The sequence below is a fragment of the Anopheles darlingi genome, chromosome 2 (genome assembly GCF_943734745.1).
Source record: "Anopheles darlingi chromosome 2, idAnoDarlMG_H_01, whole genome shotgun sequence".
Classification (NCBI taxonomy): Eukaryota; Metazoa; Arthropoda; class Insecta; order Diptera; family Culicidae; genus Anopheles; species Anopheles darlingi.
Genome location: NC_064874.1, coordinates 81,875,737 through 81,896,557, shown reverse-complemented (window position 1 = coordinate 81,896,557; position 20,821 = coordinate 81,875,737). Strand labels below are relative to the sequence as shown.

General features: G+C 50.0%; 2 protein-coding genes across 3 annotated transcripts in view; one reads left to right on the top strand and one right to left on the bottom strand.

Moving 5' to 3' along the window:
- The window catches only part of LOC125949829 (homeobox protein 2), a 91,295-nt gene extending 73,511 nt beyond the window's left edge, over window positions 1-17,784 (bottom strand). The window contains exons 1-2 of one of the 2 annotated variants that reach the window (XM_049677239.1): window positions 17,041-17,784; window positions 11,500-13,200 (exon numbers count right to left, since the gene is read on the bottom strand). In XM_049677239.1, coding sequence (XP_049533196.1) covers window positions 11,500-11,718 — 219 coding nt within the window. In that variant the 5' untranslated portion in view covers window positions 11,719-13,200; window positions 17,041-17,784. The remainder of the gene's footprint in view (window positions 1-11,499; window positions 13,201-17,040) is intronic. The other variant, XM_049677240.1, reaches the window with a different exon arrangement.
- Window positions 17,785-19,279: 1,495 nt separating this feature from the next.
- LOC125949864 (coiled-coil domain-containing protein 43) lies at window positions 19,280-20,569 on the top strand. The gene is made up of 3 exons (XM_049677298.1): window positions 19,280-19,608; window positions 19,717-19,932; window positions 19,995-20,569. The coding sequence occupies exons 1-3, from the start codon at window positions 19,447-19,449 to the stop codon at window positions 20,235-20,237; spliced, it is 621 nt and encodes a 206-aa protein (XP_049533255.1). The 5' UTR covers window positions 19,280-19,446; the 3' UTR covers window positions 20,238-20,569.
- The last annotated feature ends 252 nt before the right edge of the window (window positions 20,570-20,821 follow it).

The window sequence follows — 20,821 nt, the reverse complement described above, 5'->3', positions numbered from 1 at the left end:
CAGGTTTGTAAAGTGCGTCAGCTGCCATTTGGACACATCGCACATCAACGAAGGCTATTAGTTCCTACAAAAAAGCCTCTCCTAAATCGCCAAGATAGCTGCGCAGTTTTGTCGCACATTTTGTTGATTTCAATGTGAACCACAAATCGATCCGGCATTATGATGCAACCGGCTTATTAGTGGTCAACCTTCAAGCGGACGTCGGCATTAGGTAGTCGGCATTGTGCCACACCGGGATTGTACTCGCGATCGCACGATAACGGTGTGGGCGGAATGGCGTCGCTCGCTGGTCCACGGTGTCGCTCTCCTACGCACAAAACACACTTGCCAGGTGATATCGGAGCGCAGACTGCAGACCCCGAAACCACACACCCGCCCCACCGGGTCTTTTGTTGTTTTGTTGTGCGCCATCTTGGGGCGCGCCTGAGTAGCTTCTAATAATGGATGGCGGCACCCCGGGACCCGGACCCCGGACCCGGGTATTCAGTGGCTGGGCTGTGGTGGTGCGACCGCAAGTGCTAATTATGTTATTAAAGTAAGGAGCCTCAGTTTATCACCTAATCCAACCCACCCACAAAACTCACCCCCTAGACCTTGACATTTCGGTTGTAACAGACAGCGACACGCGCTTCATAAGCTCCTAAAGAACCGACCGTAAACACACCCTTCCTTCGACGACGATACTTTCGGAGGCGTCAGAGGAAACGTTAAAGCTCGCCCCTGGGATAAGCCGTGTGTGTGTGTGTGTGTGTGTGTGTGTGGTGTCCAAGGTGTGTCCCGTTTGCGGATGGCACACCAATCGGTGTGACCCCCGGAGGGAGTGGTGGTTTGGTGTGAAATTCTTACACAGCTGTACTTTCTAAAAGCTACAAAACGGATACTGCGGTACAGTACACTAAACAGAGAATGTCACTTTGGACGGCCAGAAGCCATCAAGACACCGGCGGCGACGCCAGACACCTTTAAGTGAATGGAAAGACACATCATTGGAGCATCTGAGCAACAACGTAGACGTAGCATCCTGCTGGCAGAGATCGATGAGAAGGGGTATAGTGCTCGCCAGACAGGCAACTGCAGAGGTGATTTGAAATTCAAATGACAGGTAGGAGCGTCCTACCGATCATCCCACTCGATGTCATAGACGTCACAATATGGTCACCACCGGTCATCAAGCTACTTTGTGCCGATACCATACAGTCGTCGACGTCTGCCACCGGTTCCAGGTCGAGCTACAGATGTGCGATCGAGTCCCTATCATGTGTGCGCTCCATTACCTCGACGTACCAATTAGACCATAAGTGGCCGGGGGACGTGGACGTGGAAGACTGTTATATATCCGATGATTCGTGGCTAGAAAAGGATCGAAACTACTAAGGAAGCATCAACCTAGACTCATCTGGTGGTGGTCGGCTTTAAGATACTAGGTTTTAAGGCAATTGAAGAGGCATAAAGAAGGATACACAATGAGTGCTTTTTATGCACCGGAAACCACACCACACAAAGTGGTGAAGGTTCCATCTGGTACTGTATCTGCCTTGGGAGGTGCTACCAGTGCTCCATGGTCGGTTTCGCTCCGCGTTGCGTGATATTTCAACAAAATATATCAATTACAACGCAACCAGTGCCACGAGCTGTACAAGACGGTGAGTTAATGCTCACCAGTCACAGTCACGGCGTGCCAAATTTAGGTCGCCTACATAACTCAAAGCAACACATTTAAGCCCTCTTTAGACCGCGTACGGGTGGTACTTTAATAATGAATGCACAAGGCACAATGGTGCTGCGACTGCGGAGAAGCTGCGCCTCATCTCTGCTACTTCTCCTCCAAAAATTTCACTCTCAACAACCAACGCCCCAACTCACAAACCCTCCCCTCCTCTTCTACTTCAACCGAATCGGGACCGCGAGGACCGGAAAGTGCGTTAACGTGAGGCAAATTAAAGTTAATGGGTTTCAACCACCGTGCGGCGCTATATAGTGCTAATGCGTGCTGTTGCTGCTGCTGCTGCTGCTGCTGTTGCCTCGTTATTCCCTAGCGACAACAGGCGCACACCGCACAGAGCTCATCGTGCTCCACGACCACAACATCGCGCAGAATATATGCAAAACCGTACCAGACCCCCCCCCGAGCCGGAGTGCCGGGTTTTTGGCGGGTAGCGGCGTGCAGAGGATGGAGCGCATCCGCCGCCGACCGACCTATTAACTCTGAAACAGGGACTTCCGGCTGGCGGTCTTTGTTCGGTCCGAACATCGTGAACCAGTCGTGAATTTAATTAATTCCCAGTCATCTATGCTAATAAATGATCTACATATAATTACGAAAGGATACCTTTGGGTATCGAGGAACTCAGAAAGAGGTATCTACTATTTTCCAATGAACGAATCCCGCATGAGCCGCAAGCGTTGCAAGCGCTGCTCTGTATCTAATCTAATATTCTTGCTATACCAACAGTATGCGTAACAGGCGGCCAGGAATGGCATTGAGTGGCCTCCAAAGTCCCCTTCAGGGGGGCCAAAGATGGCCCAGCAACATCCGGGCGGAGTGTACGCTCTTTTTGCTAAGAATCCGGCCCGGCCGGCCGTCATCGGATGCATCATCCGTACGTCCGGATGCACGATGCACGGAATGTTAATTGCTGCCAATTGTCACGGACAGTGTGACGCCACCGGCGAGCACCGAGTACAGGCAGACGGACAGCATTAGTCACCGCGAGTGCACTGTACGGCAAGTCACACAGCATGTGTCAATGTTGGTCTTAGTCACGATACGTCGTCACTTCACGGCAGCTTGTCGTCTAGGGCGTTTTAACGAGGCTTAGAGCGGCCACGCATCATCGAAACGACGTCCTTCACGCGTTATCTTCAGTGAAAAGCCACTCGAAGAGCGCCACTCGACGATTACCGATTGTGGCGGCGTGGCGAGATTGATTGAATATTAATTGACTGACAGCATTGGTCCGGCATTTCACTTCACGCGCGCATCTTGGTGGCTCGAATCGAGCTGGACCGATGACCAGGACGAGGCCACGGGAAGTTCTTCACAAATCCTGCGGCCACCAGCAGCACCCACCACTACTACTAAAGAGCTTCCGTATCTGGCGCGCCTCTGACGCCATTTTATGGTGGTTTTAATTGAATTATTACCACATCATCATCCGGAGGGTCTTTTGCTCGCGGTGGCCTTGCTGCGGCATCATCTGCGGTCGGTTGTGGCGGCAACCGTATAAGGTAGTGCGCGCGCTCACCCTCCGGAGACTCATCATCCGACAACCATTGGATGGCATGGAAGCGACCTCTCAACCCACCACGCATTAGGCACGCACGCTTTTGGTGGCGGTAGCTACTAGTACGTCGCGTGTTTCGTGACGATTTTCCGTGTGGATGACATCCACCGTTACTACTGCTGATGTGCTGATACTACTACTTCGCCGTTAACATTATTATTCCCATACCCCATACGCACCACGCACGACGTTGACGTTTGATGAGCGATCGACGTTAATGGATAAGACTGAGGCTCACGGAACGTAAATCGTCGATGTCACCACAATCTGGCAAAGGTATTTAGGTGAATGGTAATTAGAAGCTTTCTATCACGACACACATACTGTAGTTCCACGTCAGCTTCTTTCGATTGAATTGATTTGACGGTTATTAGGTTCGTTATTATGAAATTAACATACGTGCCCCACGCTAATGGTGGGGTGATGGAGAAGGAGCTGCAACATATGGTCTGCTGACAGTGGTAGCAATACCATTATCGATCGATTGGTTAATGTAACAGTTTTTCTAAAATGTAAAGCCATTTTGTAGCTTGTATTGGTAGATAAGTTCCTGGTTTTTTGGTCACGACATGGTTGCACGAATCTATTACAATGCCATTTAAACTTTTAATTTTACTGCAGATAATAACTATAAGCCGTTAGTAAAGTCTGCTATCACTTGTTCCCCTGCCTTTTAAAGAGTCAAATGACTTCGCAAAAGGTTTTTCCACAAAAGTATAAAACGATGAAAAAGCAGAAAGGTGCCTCGTTAGCATATGAACAAAAAGAAACCAGTAAACGGACGGCGGGGAAAGTATCCGAAACAAAAAAAAACATGGAGCCCACGTTGTTGCGTGTGTAAAGATAAAAAGTTGCAACAAATTGTTACATAAAAAGCGGAATGCATCAGGCCTGCGATAAACGAGTTATAGCATAGTTTAAATTCCCGGTTTTTCCTCTTTCCTTCACTTTTTCGGCGTTAAACGACGCTCGCTGCTCGCCCTTTCATGTTGCGACCGCTTTGCAACGTTCGCGCACTTTTAAATACCTTTCATTCCTGGATCCTTGCTTCCTTCCTTCCTTTGTCGAACAGACTGCCGGGCCAAGCCAGATAGACTTTCCTGGGCTTCATTTTTTCCTCTTCTTTCATTGAGCCCCTACCCCACCCTCGAAAAAAGTACCGCTCCTCCCTCCGAACCGTTTAATACTTTTACTAGCGCTTCCCGGTCTAATGTCACATCCTGGCCTGGATGTCCTACAGCGGAACAGCCCTAGACAATTGCTCTATTAACACTGGCGACATCATGTCAGTGAGGGTGCACGCACCCCCCCCGCGAAGGGTGCAGTGGGGTGGGGGCACCTCCCCCAAAACAATGATAAACATACTTCATGACCGTGGAGTAAGGTTTTATGTGCAGAGCGCGTTCGCTGCAGCGGACGCAGAGAGATGGACTCGCTCTATCGTTCGCTTTGGCAACAGTTTCCCTTCTTCTCGCCGACACGCACAAACCCGGGTGGTATCATCGTCTCGGTCGTCGTTACGCCGCCCTACACATTATCCTTTATCGCGTCGTCATCTTTAACGGGCCGACCATCCATCATCATGGGGGCTGCTTGGAGGGCCTCGCGTTGTCGCCAAACCTCGAGAAGGATGAGCCAATCTTGAATTTTTATTCCGCCCGCCTGCCAATTTCCAACTAGATGGAGCTTCGGGGCTTCCTCTGCCGCTCGTCCTTTTTTTCTTTCTTTCTTGCGAGCAACACAACAGGGACCCCCCCCCCCCCCCTGGCCACACGCCATTCGCGCCGTTCGACAGGACAAGGAATTGGGAGGATGTAATTTTAATGCAATAAATCCAGTTTTATGGTGGCCCACCGCGAAGGAACCGCGGAACGGTCTCGTGACGTCGTCGCCGAGCAAACGAGCGAAAGAATGGCGGCGGCGACGACGACGACGACGACGACGACGCACCACTACCGGTGCGGGAGGCACTGGAAGTGATAATAAAGTGTGCCAAGGGTAAGATCAAACAGCTTTTTTCCGCGCGAAACCACCACCAGCGCGGGGGGGAAAGGGCCTAAGGGCCGCAAGCCTGCGTCAAAAAAACCCCCAAAAGCAGGAGCATCTCTTCGCCGCAGGAAGTGTACTAGGGCAGGGTAGACCACTTGTTTCCGTTTTTTTTTCTGATGTAGCGGACACCCCACGGTGTCCGGTGTCCGTCAATGGTTGGCGCTCGTTCCGCTGTTCCTGCGCTTTGGAGTGGATCATAATAAAATTAGAATCAATAAAAAAAAATTTATACGACAGCATAATTAATCATTTTTATCACTTTCTACGCACTTCTGGCTAATGGTGGTCGCTCGCTCGCTTGGTTCGCTTCGTGGCTCGCACCGTGAACCGCAGGACATGCGCTTCGCTGATGATCACCGCCCTTGGGACCCACTGGGGCTATGATTTGATGTTGGTTGGTTGGTCGATAAAACACTGACCACAGGTAAACACAGATGAACCATTATGCAACACGAGTGCCCTGCGGGATCCACCGCGAGGACAACAAAACAATGGTCAAATTACGGAAATCTGGTGCCCCACGACACCGCCACGTGCGTGCGTGCTTGGACGACATTAATCCACCGGCATGACGTCGTGCATGTCATCGAACAACGAACGTCATCACGTCGTGAGTGAATGTCAACATGGCGAAGCTCTGTCAATGCTCAATCATTTTACAATCCGACTGACGGTCATTAATCAGTGCGAGTCCTGGATTGATGGACGGCAGGAACCACGTTACACGTTCGTTCTTACACATTAAAAAAGCTTAGTAAAATTTTATTAAGCTTTAAGTAGGAAATAACAAAACGGGCGGAAACAAACGCAATTGAAAAAAAAAAACAAACCGGCAAAAAACCAAATGCACAACTGCCGGAAAGGAAACAGGTTCCGTATCACTGGATCTGCGACTGCCGCGGCTGTGACGGTCGCCAACGCGCCAAACCGATGCGGATAATAAGCGCAACGAGGCGGAATAATGGCGAGTGCTGTTTGAAGGTTCATCTGGCGCATTATCGAAAAATAATTAAGTGAAAGGCACACCCGGTCGCGTCCGCTTGTTGCATATTAATAAAATCCGGAACATCCGAATAAATGCCTGAACACGGATAGTGAGCGGTAAAAGGAATCCAGTTCACGAGGCGTTAATCACATAAGCAAGTTAATAAGATAAAAGAACAAAATACTATTCATCACATAAAACAAACTAACGTATCGAACAGTAATACGCTGGAATGTGAATGCTACACTTGAAATACACCGAAGAACGCAAAAGAAAAACGAAAAAAAAGGCTAAGAATGCATGCAATGCAATTAAGAGTAGCTAACACAGATGAACGGTAAGCTTGACCGGAGCCGTACAAAGTGTTTCAAGGTGAAGTCGAATCAATCACACACCGAGCGTGCTGGCCATTTTCGCGTACCGCGGACCAATTTAAACATCGGATTGCTTCCGGTGGCATCATGTGCACTACTCACGCTCTCGCTGCACCCTTTATTTACACGAGTCGCGTTGACTTCCGTCATGCCGCACGCAGAAAAGCGCACCTCACTTCCTGTTGCTCAGCGGCATCTCTCGAATCCGCATCGGCACGAATCATGGTTCGTCGCTGGTTACGTGTGTCCATTGCAAATAATTGCACGGATCTAATGGATTACAATCGGCAAGGTAACGTGCACCACCACCACCACCACCGCTAAGCTGTCCGATGGTTTTACCTTTTTTTTGACCCTATTAGATGCGGCCCCCTGCACAAGATGGTTGCCCGGTACGGTACCGTACGGTACGGGCCGACGGACACACGGTTGCATGGCCCTCGCCAGCGGACGCAACAAATCGGGCAACGCGGTAACCCTTGACGAGCGCCAACTATCTAAACGGTTGTGTTTGCTGCTCATCGATGCTAATTAATGCGCAAGATCGCCCATGCCTGACCACACTACTCCCGAGATCGGCCGCGGAGATCGTGAGCGGTATGAGCTGGCGCTGCAGCAAAAGCCGCCACTCCGCTTGCTGCTATTTGTTTTGTCAGTGTAATGTCGGACCTGCATGGTTGCAAGTGTTTGTTGATTTTCGCGTTTCTAGAGCAAAACAGTGGGAGCACCGCCAGCAGCAGTGCCAGCATACGGTTATGGTCGACTGCGGTAACCTCTCACACGCTACTCACACCCGCGATCATGTCCCACATGCCCATTCGCCAGACCGAAACACCTAAACGGGGCCCCAACTGCCGGTGCGACTGTGTGTGGTTAGATTCATTTGGAAAACGCTATGCAGTGCCCTCGACGGCCTCGACGTAGCACCATTTCGAAACAGTGAACCGAAAAAGGGTAAGGTATTGCATACCGAAACCGCTGAAGATGGTTCGGTAGCTGAACGTTTCTAAGGGCTAGGAGCATCTCAAATGGGTGTCTGGATATCTTTATGCCATTTATATATACTCTATACTGTTTCACTCTATGCCGTCTAGAATACAACTGTAATGGTCTTTAATTAGAATTGTACTGTATTGATACATAGGTTAAAATGACTTATATTAACTCTATGAAAACATTAAACTAATGTACAGTAGGAAGTGCTTCTATATGGCTAGAAGCATCTCAAGTAGGCCTTCATATCTCTATATCCTTTAGAATACTCACCAGTATTTTAACTTGGGTAAGCTTAAGTGCAAGAACCTATATCCATATCCCTCTATACTGAGTCACAGTTCGCTGTAAGGTCTATTACCAAACGTGTGGTGTTATCAGACCTGCAGATGATAAAGACTCCCTTACAAAGACAATTCACGATATTGTCCGGCGTCCGATAAAGGGCACGATTGCACCATAAGACACCTTGACATTAGGTCGACCGCATAACCACCGGTTAAGAAGCCCCCAAAAAGGTCGAGGAAGCAGCTCTGCTCTGATAAGGGCGTTCTGTTGGCCGAATCCTCGCTATCTTATCTTTCCAACAATCATGCGACATTCCCTAGACATTCGCTGTGGCGCTGTCTAGTAATCGGCAATGCGGGGTTGTGGATTTCGTGACGTCCAGCCCCATCCCACGAGCTCATAAGACAGGTAAATCACGTAAAGAGTATTACAAACCTCGCACTCGCCTGTACTACAATACAATGTTGCGATGGTCCCCTTTCCCTCTATCGCTCTCCCCATCTCGTACGTTTCCGTGCAGTGAAATGGAAAAGCGCCCCAAGAGCGCTCCGCTCCAGTTTTGTGCGGCGCCGCGCGCGCAACCGAGGGCCACTACTTTCTACATCGAACCGAGCGGAGCGCGGACAAAGCAAAAAGCGCTACCAACAGAGAATCCGTTGTCGCAACGCATTCGCATCGCAAAACTTTCGTCCGGCGCATCAAACCGTTGATGTCTGCCAAATCAAAACATCGACCAATTAATTATCTCGCCTCCCGCCCCCTTTCGTTAGGTACGGAGGCAGGAGAGTGTGGTTTTTATTGGAGTGATCAGTTTCCCCCTACCCCAACACACCATCAACCCACAGGCGGTGTGGTGGTAACATGCTGCATGGGTGCGATCAACATGTTTTTTTCGGAACTAGAAAACATGAAGATTGCAATCAAACACACACACACACACACACACGCACACCCCGGTGTTACGATGCGATTGTCCGCATGAGACTTGGCCATTGGCCGCGAGTTTCTCCACACACTTTCGCGCTCGTCCTTTGCCGTGGCCGGGGGTGGTCGTGGAGGGCTGGTGTGCGAATCAAATGGAACACAGGGTGAACACACCGGGTCCCTCCCCTTCACGGTGAAGGCCAACAATTAGCAAGTTTAACAGTTGACAGTCGTCGTCGTCGCCGTGCCCGCTGGGCTGGGATTACTCATTCCCTTTCACCGAAAGGCGGACAGGAGGCGGGATCGCCGGGGCCGGTTCGAGAGCCGGTTCTCCGTGTTCCACTCACTCGCGGACGTAATCCACTCCCTGACGGAGAGGTGACTCCCCCCCGCGAACAAGACGCAAACAAGGCGCGTCATCTTTGATTTTCGAGGACGTCGAGGAGCGCGCCGAGGCTAAAGCTGCATGGCGTGCTGTCGGTGAGGGTCAGGGCAGGGCTTGCGAGTGGCACGCGAGATCGTGTCATGCTGAAGGTTCCACCACAACTTGCCAGCTCTTGCCCCGAAAATCCCTTTTTTTCGGGTTTATTTTTAAAGTAAATCTCATGACGAGTGCCACATTTCCAGGAACGATTTCAGTAAACAAACTGTCAATCAGGAGTGTGCAGGAGGGCAAGGTCTGCTGAGTGGAAAGGGAAATGAATAAGAATTTCCGACCGACGCTTTCCGTTAAGATACCAACTCACCGTTCCACGGCATTCCAGTGAAACGATGAAAAATGGGCCACCGAATGGCCTTGACATCAGCGCCGATCAATTAAATGTCATCGCTTTTGCGGTATCAAGCCACAGTTCCGTTCTTCACCGATGACGGATGGCTGGAGGTGCGGTAGCCACCCACACCTTCCCTCGAACCGATTCCACTTCCTGTGGAAAGGTCACCAACACCACGAGCGGTTACCCAAAAAGCAGTACCTTCCGCACCTTGGCGTGTTTTTGCGGTCGCTCATCCGCTCGCTGAAAATGTAACGCGCCATCAGCATCACCATCACCATCACGATCATCATCATCATCACCATCAATCTAGTCCGCCTAGTGCAACAATTGCTCGCGTAACGCTGTAACTCCTACTTGCGCGAGGTTCCACTATATATATATTTTTTTTATGGGCCACGGTCAGTATGGATGAGGGCGTAACGTGGGGCATTATCCGCGCGACCGCTGTACGATAACGTCAGCGACGACGCCGGTTGGGGTGACGCCGAGCAACAACTAGACAACCCCTTTACTCCCGCACATAAAAAAGTGACACTAAAAACCGTGATGCAAAAAAAAAAAACGGCACCGTCAGTCATTCCACCGTCAGGGGATTAGACATCGGCGATGGCGACGGGATTATTTGGAGAGCGTCCCCCCCCCTCCCGGTTGTCCCGCGCGACAGCGTTTCGGACGAGCTGCTGCGTGCTTCCTGCTGATAACGACAATCGGTATAGCGATATACAAGCAAGTGCCGCACCCGGGAAGCAGCGGAAACATAAGTCAACCGGGTTGTCGGTGAATCAGAAGTAACGCGCGCTGCACCAATTAATGTGTCAACAAGTCACTAACAAGAATTCGGGTGGCGCAGAGTGCGGAGTGAGGATTCCGACAGCTGATTGGTTTTTTTTTGTTGCTAATGCTGCTGATGCTACGAGGCGGAAGGGTTTACGGGAAACGAGCGCATTCCTTTGCCACTATTCGCTTCGAAGCGGCCTTCACGGTGGTTCACGTTTAACAAGGCAACCATTTTAAGAAATATTAGCATTCTGAATACTATCGCGAACCGATACTAATCGGCTGACATTCTTGAGGCGACCAATCGTAACAAATCGAAAAAGGGATGCCGAACGGCAAAACTGATAATAGGAAAGGAGGAAATGGCTCCAGTTTTTGGAGAGCGATTGTTTTTTTTTTTTTTTTTTTGACAACGATGCGTGACCTCATCTGACAGTTCTGTCGGCCGTTTTTCTAGTACCGCTCTTGTTTCAGCGTTTTAATTACACAAAAAAGCAAACATTTCATTAGTGAGTGTGGTAGCGGTCACCCTTAATTCCTGTGAACCGGCACGAGCCAAAAGATAAAGCCATCCCCGGTCGCGTTCCGATGCCGGTAGACGAAGTGATTCATCGTCATTAAATTCTATCTACCACCAAGCCAAAGCCAGCAAAAAGGAGACGCACACAGCAGCAATCCATCCCCGGGATCGCGCAGCACGCTTTGGTCCAAAAGCAATGCGGAGGACCAATTTGCAGCACTGCTCGAGTGCAAATCCTTCTTCAACGGAATGTCTTCTCGGAGCAATCGAAAAGGTATTACGTTCGAACGGCACGCGTTACCCTCTCCACCTTCCCCCTTCTCCCTCAAACCCCAGGACCACATAACCGAGGTAAATGAAGCTAAAGAGAGACAACAAAATGGCCAACAAACCGGATGATGTGAAAGCGCGACAACACACACACAGACACACAGACTCCGGGCGACGAAACTTTGGACCACAAAAACAACCGAAACCGGACACGGATGGACGCGGTATATGACAAGTAAATCCCTGGGCGGACACTTACCTTCGGATCGAGCAAACAACGCTCCAGGCTGTCTTCTCGCTGCTGGCTGGCACTCCCGGGGCGACCACCACCACCACCACCACCACCGTTGCTGCTGCTGCCCCCATCCGACGCTTCCTGGCGTAAGCGGGCCCGCTCGACGCGCACCAGCGTCGGGCTGTCCATGATGGACGGTGTGCGGCTGGGCGGGCCGGAATTCGATTCCGACGTGACCCGCATTTTCCCGTTGAGCGACACCTTGAACGGATTTTCGTCCTGCGTCCCCGGCAGGCACACTACACACGACGGACTTCACACAATCACACACACGGACACAGACAGACGCAGACACAGCACAGCAGCACAGCAGCACAATCGCAACAACAAACGGGGCAGGCTATGAAGGAATACTCGAAACCACTTTGATCGTCACCGTCGTCACAAAACGATTGCACACGGAATTGCAATTGCGCTTGCACTCACTCGCCCCCGGGACCTTAAACCTTTTGGAGAGGCGAGTTCTCCTAACGAACTCGGTGACGAACGATTATGATGCACTTGTGTTTCGCTTGTTACAGACTAACTTCGCTTCGCCTACGTTCTACGTTCTACGTCGTTGCTTCCCACTGCGCCTACGACCGGTTGACGACCACACTTTCCGGAAGATGCACTTGGGATGCTCGACAATCTTTCGCTGGATGGGAGGCACTTGGCACACACACCGATTCGCGACTCTCGAGAGGCGCCTTCCTCCTTGCCGACAACCTGCCTCCACCGAGGAGCTGGCGGATGTGTTTTTCTTCTCTACCAGACGCTCACGGTCGCGATTACGGCACGGTTGGGGCACGAGGCAACTCGTTCGCTCGCTCGTTCGCTCCCCCACGGAGGAAAAGCACGCGCGGGCGCGCGAAACACCCAAAACAACGACGCGCCACGGACGTCGCGACAAAATTAAGGCTTTTCTTCCAGCGCGAAACCAAAGACGAAGACGGAATGCACGCGATTCACTATCTTTGCACCATCGCCTGCTACGGCGGCGACTTTTGTGGTTTTTATGATTTACAACCCCCCCCCGTCGTCGTCGCACACTTTGTGAGGCTCTTTCTCTATATACTGCTGGAGCTACTTCCGTTCCCCGGGCGACGGTACACTGCACACTGAGCAGCCTTTTTGATAATGATTCCGTCTTTGCCGTCGTCGCCGTCGTTATTCAATAATCATTTTCTGATTTCATCGTACTGATAACAGCGTGCTTGCGCCTCTAGATATGCGGAGGGAGGTCCGGGCAGCATTCACTGAGGTGCACCAACAACAGCAGCAGTAGTGGTCGCTTCCATCATGCAATCTCAGCAGCGGTCGCGGTAGACAAACGAAGATTATTGCTTGGAAACGGAACAGTGCGCCTCTGTGGGGCGGTTCCTTCAACGGCGGTGGCCGGTATGTGAGGCTACTACTGCTCGCAGGCTGATGGGTTTATTAGCCATTTGCATTACACTTTTTCCACTGCGAGTTTCCACTGTTGCATCGCCGCCTCCTGCCGCCGGCCAAGACCAAGCAGGAGAAGAAGAAAAACTCCTCTCGTCTCGCGTTGGCACGCCTTTGGTCGACCTTTTGCCGGGGCGAGGAAGTGCGCTACTTCCGCGTAACTTTTCGCTGCCTTTACTCCGCTCCGGTCCGGTCCGTTCGTAATCGTCACCTTCTAATCTGCGAGCGCTCGCGAGGCTGAAACGAAAGGAGGCAAACACCAAAGAAGAAAAAAAAACAGGCGCTTCAGTAAATCACCGAAATTGAGAAAATTGTTGGGCAAGAAGAAAAAAAAACCTCAACAAAAAACCAGGCGGAAATGTGTGTTGCGCCATGCCGTTTTTGGAAGTGCTTTTGGACTTGGACTCGTGTCCGTGAGGAAGGAGAAAAAAGTTTGTGCAAAGAAAAACTGTTGACCCTACGTAGGATTAGTAGCAGGGGGCCTGCTTTACAATAAAAACCATGAATAATCTCAAAAGTAACTAACGTAAGCAGTAGTGGAAATGCACAATGTACTACAAAGCTTCCTTTTCTGTAAAACTAAACAAGGCAGCTGTCAGGCAGGCTCCGTAACGGTAGCTCTGCTAGCGACTTATCAGTTCATCAATATCAAGCCCTAGGACGGCGCTCTAGACGCTTTCTTAAGCCGATTTCCCACAAACAGAAACCCGGTTCGGTTCACGTAAAACGAACGTAAAACAACGGAGCGAAATTGCAGCGAACGGTCCTAACCATGGCGGCTGGTCGTCTTAGCCTGTGCTTAAGCAGATAAACATCATCGCATCGCATCACCCCCCCGGGGGGAGGGTGGTGGTGAGCGCAGGCACGCAGAGCCACACGCTTTCCACGAGCTTTTCTTCCGTTGTTGTTTTTTTTTTTTCGCAAAGGGAAAGAGAGCCACAACGGGGTGACTAGAGCGCCGCACCGAGCCAATGTAACCGAGACCTTTCCCACCGAAACGTGTGGCAAAACCTTTCTCCACCGAAACCACCAGCAACCAGGCAGAAGGATGATGTGCTCCGAAAGCATTCCGATAGATGCGCAGGCAAAAGGCAAACAATGAATGGTTGGTAAAAAAACACACACACAACAACCCTCTGCGGAACATGCTTTTGCTCTACTGAGACCCAGGTTATTCTTGCTTAGTTTACAAGTAGAACACTTTCTCAGTCTTCGAACATTGATCATATTTGAGTATCGCTGTGGAGGAGTTCTATTTGATTTTCTCCTACAGTGAGCATTCAACTGACGACCAGCCAGTCGTTCAAAACGGTCCCATATTCCGCCATTTCGTTTATCCAACATTGATGATTATGATGTCAGTACCAGGAACAGATGTCGGGGCAATCGGACGTTGCTTCAAAAAAGCAAAACTGTAACCGACGGCCACTCGGACCGTCGATCGGATGATGGATCGCAGTGACTACTACAGACTGCGACAGAAGGACGTGGCCCGAACGGAAGTAATCGCAATCGGTCGCGTGCTCGTCACATATCACAGACCGAGGAACGGCGAGGAAAGAAAGAACTCCCTCAAGGCAGTGGCGACGTTAAAGAGAAACGATAAGAACCTCCCTGGCCTGCAGCACTATACGGGGTGCTCGGTGCGGAATTGCGGTCACTGCGTCACAAATGCATCTTCATGGTCCATGGGGCCACGGTACCGAAATGGGACCGAGCAGCAGCAGCACAGTGTAATGGCATTTAGATTATTTTCTCTCGACATGTTCATTCCACTTTGGTCCCATTCTACAGGGCCTGGGCTTTGTGAGGAATTTCGAATGGTTTCCTTCGGCGGCTGGAGGGAATGGCGAGAATGTGGCCAACGCTTCGATCACGGGTTATAACGTGCCATCTGCCTGTGTGTGGTCCAAAACCGATAACGCACGTCTCAGTCAGTTTCGGTGCAAAAGTGCATTCAAAGAATGTGTGTGTGTGTGCGGCCGGAATGATGATCGACCACGTCACGTCACCTCTCTCGACTCGACGCTAGATGATAGAATTGAAAGGAACGGACAAGCGCCACACACCATACCCTTAGGCCTTAGGACATCAATCGAAGGCTTTCACGGAGATGCGGAAAGCAACATTCGATTGGCGGCCTGCCGCCGCTGCTGGCGCTTGAAACGAAATCAATATTTGTACTGGAGTATTTTTGTTATTGAATCTTGTTTGCACCAGGCTTGCCGGCCAAGGCTGCAGGACCAGCGTCGATTGATAACTCTTGGGTCCGTCTCGAACCTCCTATCGCTGCTCTCCGTATCACTTGCCACCGGAGCGCAGCATTCCCGCATGATCACTGAGAAGACTCAAGCGAGTGGAATGCATTCCTCGGAGGCAAAACAGATTAAGAACGAGCTGCGGGAGCTCGCTGGGTCCCGGGGATGGTCTCTCGCCCTTTTTCTACGTCAGTAAATCATTTAATCACATTAATCGCGTAGATAATTGAAATCGATGCCGCGCGCTGGTAGCATGGGCATCCGTCAAAGTGTCAGAAGTTTTTGAAAAAACCAAAATTAATTAAAGTGGAATTCGGATACCCGAGACGTCATCGATCGATCGATCGATCGACTCAATCATCCGAGAGGGGGGAGGGACCAGCATATGTTGCTGGCCGTTTCCACGGAGACGAGCGTCGTCGTCGTCGTCGTCGTCTTGGTCGTCGTCGCAGCCTTTTATGGCCGCCAGGCGTGTAATGTGCATAAAACTGACCGAATGACAGATACGGTCCGCGTGTGGTCGTGTATGAAATATTTATACATGCCTTCCCTCCTGCCACCCCTCCAATGACATATCTTCTCCTCCTCCCCCAAAAATGGGGTAACGAGAGCGAAGCGTAACTTTCTTCGGTCAGGTTTTTCCTTTTCGTTTGGCCCAATTTGGAGCACGGGTGGAGGGGCGGGGCGTGTGGAGGGGAGACTCCAGTGGACCCCGAAACGGATTTTCGGGCCATTATTTCGCTATTTGCCCAGCTTTACGCTGGCTGGATTTGGTTTATCGGGCTGGACCGGCGCTGATCTCCTTTCCTTTCCTTTTTTTTTTTTGCTTCCTCCCTTTTTCCGATACCATTCCACCGCATGCCGCATGCTCGTTCGCTTTCGCTCGCTACGGTCGTTAAATCGGGGAAGACCGGAGCCCCCGAAGATAATGTTGAACGCAGCGGGCATACACGCGCCCGGCGCACGCAGTCCTATGCCCACGTCGGAATGGATCTTGAGGGGTGTTTCCGCACAAACCATGCCTGTGTGTGTGTGTGTGTGTGTGCTTGGTCATTGCACCCGCTTGGTGTTCGATCTTCTTTCGAAGTGGTTCCAAATGTTTTTGCAGAAACGTTACCAACGCACCAACGAGACGAGATGGTGACAAGAATTGTCTGAGTCTGTGGGACAAGATGAATTGAGATGAATAAGAGTGCGCTGATCGACAAAAATCGCCGGACAAATTGGCCCGCGATGTTACGCACTCTCGATTGTCTGTATGTGATGCGGATGCATAAATTTAATTCACAACCACGGCACCGTTCGAACGGCCGCAGATACTACGTGCGCCTTTTTTTTGGATGCAGCATGTTGGCTGGGCTGGTTGCAGAATTATCACACAATGAGTTTGCATCGTTCCGGCCATCCGGGCCACCGTTTGCACCGTTGTGCGGTTGCAAATCGTTTTCCTTTTTCTCTGTTTTTTTTTTTTCAAGTTTTGTTTTTCCAATCCCGATGCCGACCGATCGCGGGCCATTGCTGCATTATGCAGCAGCGTATTTCTTTATGAGATTTCAAAATCTTCTTTCTTTATGCTGCTGCCGATACTGGCTAGCGCGCTTGCCAATTGCCGGTTGTTTCAGGTTCACGCGGGATGTTGTGGCAGCAGCGCACAAACATCACAACAGAAGAAGAATGAGGCCACAAAGCATCGATGACTTTAAGCAAGCTCCAGAAGGTGAACGCAAGACGCAAAGCAAATCAATTCCCCGCACAGCCCCGCAGGGGAAAGGGAAGGGAAGGGTAAGCAATGGACGCAGCGGACGGACGGGCAACAAACCTTTCGAATTCTCTGCCTTCGTGCCTCGTGTTGCGGTTGATCTTGGGTCGCACTTCTTTCTCTCGCCCAAGTCCAAGACGAACAAATGGCCGGCGTGCTGTTCTGTTGCTTCTTTTTTTCGAGGTTCCGTTGCAATACCTTCCGTCCGTCCGTCCGTCCGTTTCGAAGGGTCAGTGAATGGGCCGGAACACCGCAAGAACCGCAGCAGTGGCCAACGTGAAACGATCAACCACACCGAGCATAACTGATGCTGGGGATCACGAAGAGATTCACCTAGAACGCACGATCACCAGGGAAACGGAGCCTCTTTCTCGATCACGTCCTCGACGTTTTGCTGTTAGCACATTCTTTCTCAGCCGGTTGGGCACTTGTTGTGGGCACTTGTTGCTCCGGGACAGCCACTTGAACACTTTAACTTAATCAACGGTGTGCAACTCAGCTCAACAATCGACACGTAAAACGCATTTCACACGCAAACACGAACACGCGAACGATCGCATCCAGATTTCGCCAACACTCCAATTCCTATACTGTCCCTGCTAATGCTTCGGATTCTCACAATGATCGCACAATTGCCAGCAAAACGCAAAACAGTGGAACACGCGGCGCCACTTTTGATGCCTTTGAGGGTAGGGAACGGAAGGAGGAATCCGTGCCGAGATTTCGAAGTTTCAGACGAGAAGACAACGGCAACTTTTACCGGCAGCTCGTGTGCTACGGGAATCCGCCGATGTTGCTGCTCTGGGCGTTCGACCACGAATGAAGAGGGGGAGGGCGCCCTTGAAACATGTTTCCGAGAAGCGCTCGAGCATGAATGGAGGCGCCTTCGTGTCGAGTTCGGCTTCGGGTCGAAGATAGGAGCGTTTGTGCGCAAACTTGTTGGCCAAAACTTCAGAATCTACTCAGAAGGTCTTCATTAGATGGAACTTTTTCGAATATATTTTTTTGAAAACTTATAGAATCATTGAAAATACAGATTAATCCGCGGTGAAGTCAATTTTAAAAATTACTTCATTTTAAATTACAACTAGACCTCGTTGGGCGAATTTATAAGGAAATAAATTCATAAGTAATTTATAAAAAAGGGAAATAGTAGAAATCTTGAATTTCATATTCCCTACTTTTGGCCAACATTTGAAGTCACAAAAGTTCCTATGTGATGACGAAAAAGCACGAGAGAGCTCGTGGCCGATCGGGTTGTTTCTCGTGAGCGAGAGAGGGATTTGTACTCGAGAGAAAACATCTGATGATGGGCAAAATGTTTGTAAACTAAAAAAATGATCAACAGTCCCATACAAATCACAGAATTTTCTTTTATTTTTTTCTAATGTTTATCAATGAATTTCCAATGTAATCTATAGCTGTTCTAGATTATGGGAGAGGACAGTTCCTTTTTTTAACGGAAGATTTGGGCTTTACTAAAAAGTTGTTTTAAATGTTTTAGGGACCCCAAGAGTCACCGGATTCTGCAAAAGATCCTGATGAATCGGGGCCGCTACAAGCTGAACTACAAAAGTAACGTGCTGGAGCGATCGGAGTGATCAACTCCGCGAGGAGGCCAAGAAGGAGGGTATTGGGCAGAAACAACGGTACGAGCCATGGCGGATGGTCTGTGGGGTGAAATTTCTAAGTTTGCCTAAGTTGTATAAATGTGATATCTTTACTGCAGCATCATTCTCTAGTTGTACTCGTTTTTGGGGAAGACGAATGGAACTGGAGATTGTTTCCGAAAAATTCCGATCGATCACGTGCCGGCTTTTCGGTGGGTCAAATTTGAAAAATAGTTATAAACGGATCCAGGAGTCGGAAGTTCCGCGGAATTTCCTACTCCCGAATCCGCAGTGATGTAAACGACGAAGCCTTTGTTTTGGTCTCCATTTTTGAGGTTAAAAACCCCGAGTTCAGAAATAGCTGTGAAAATTGGAAAATTTTCTTTTTGGAACTTTTTTGTGATAAAGAAAAAGGTGATAAGAGCAAATTCAAGTCGCTTTTCAACTCCTGTCGCTGTTCTTGTTGGAAAAGTTGTTCTCCCGGTCGTACAATCAGTACTACTCGTGGAAAACTGTAAAGCGAAAAAAACGAGTAAAACACGAGGCTGAAACCACGAAAAAGGATTCTGAATCCTTTTAAAACACTGCGGTAGAGCACAGGAAACTCGGAGCTCGGAAACCGGCAAGTTTTAAAGTTTGTGATGCTGCAAGGATCGGTTGCATTAATGATTAAATTCTCCTTCCAGTAATCATCACAGCAAGAGCTTCTGGAATTCAGATTACGGATAAGTTTTTGCCACATCAAATGGATCAACAAGATTGCGCCTAATCGAACCAGTTACCAACCGGAAATCAGTGCACCTTGCGGTGTGTTTTTCATCTCCGCACACGACAGAATCACATAAATAGCAACGAGATGGGGGCGGTGGCAGAGTTCAATAGTTGGCTGAGCTCCAAATTAAGAGCATCGAACGCGGACGAAAGCATATTTGGTTCCTACATCACCGGCATCCTCGAGGGTGACGAGAATAACGAGGAAAAGACGGAAGCTCTGGAGGGTATCCTCGGTGCGATTATTGTACGTGTGCATGCTCGTTAACGTGTGTGTGTGCAACCCCTCTCACGCCAACGGGTCTGCGAGCATCCCTGTGGCACCTACTAATTCCTCCCTTCATCATGCCCACAGGAAACAGATCTGGAACCGTTCATCAAAGAGATACTGGACAAGTGGAAGATCTGCCACAACCGAGAGGCGGCCTCGGCCGGCTCCAAACCCACGCTGGACGTTGAGGTGCAACTGGCCAAACTGTTGGAGGGGCAAAAGTTGGCGACCAAGGAGGAGCGCGCATACACAGAGGAAGAGCGTCGCATCAAGGAGCAGATCCTTTCGCAATACACCCAGGTAACTGTTGGACATCCACGATGTACGCGGTTCACTACAATCGGGTTTTCTTATTTTTGTAGCTCTCCGAGAGTGAGCACGATGATGACGACGAGGAAGGGGCGGCCAGCTCATCCGATCCGAAACTCGTGAAAAACACAAACGTCGCCGACGTGCTGGCGTTGGCCAAGGAAAAGCGGGAACAGGCGCGACTGGAGAGCCAGCAGAAGAAGGAAAAGGATAAACAGGACCGAGAGAAGCAGCGGCAGTTGCGTGAGGAGAAAAAGGAAAAACGAAAGACCGTCAAGGGTGAACGGAGGCGGTAGCGACCGAACCTGGCCAGGTGGGTCATCATCGTGACCCCCGTACACGCTCTCAGTCCCTTATTCGTCCGTCTTGTTTCATCACTACTGCTCCAGCGAATGTGTGTTTTTTTTTTCTTAGCTGGACAATGAATAAGAAACAAGAATAAATCTGCCCGTGTTGTCTGCCAAAAGACCAAGAGAAGGTTTGCCAATCACGCGTATCGCCCAGCAATACGCCGATGAAAGTAAGGAAACCCGCCGAATTCCGATGCCCAACGTTGCTCGACGGCAATCAGCTAAAAATTGCGTATGTTTCAGGAGTTGTTCATGAATTTAATTAATAAATTTAAAGCAGTCAAAACACCCCCGAGTTCAGATTGTAAAAAAGAATAGCCGTGGCCACACGGGGCGAAAACTCTAGCGCAAACGAAAAAATTAATGCCAAAACGGTTTCGCTTGCCGTTTACATGCTGTCAAACGATTATTGGTCCGTGGAGCGTAAAACCTAGCGTAAAAGCTTTTTGCAAACGGTAGGGCTCACAATATGTTCTTTTTGTGGTTTACATCGACAGTGAGTGATCATTGCTAGTGTATTCAATCCTTTT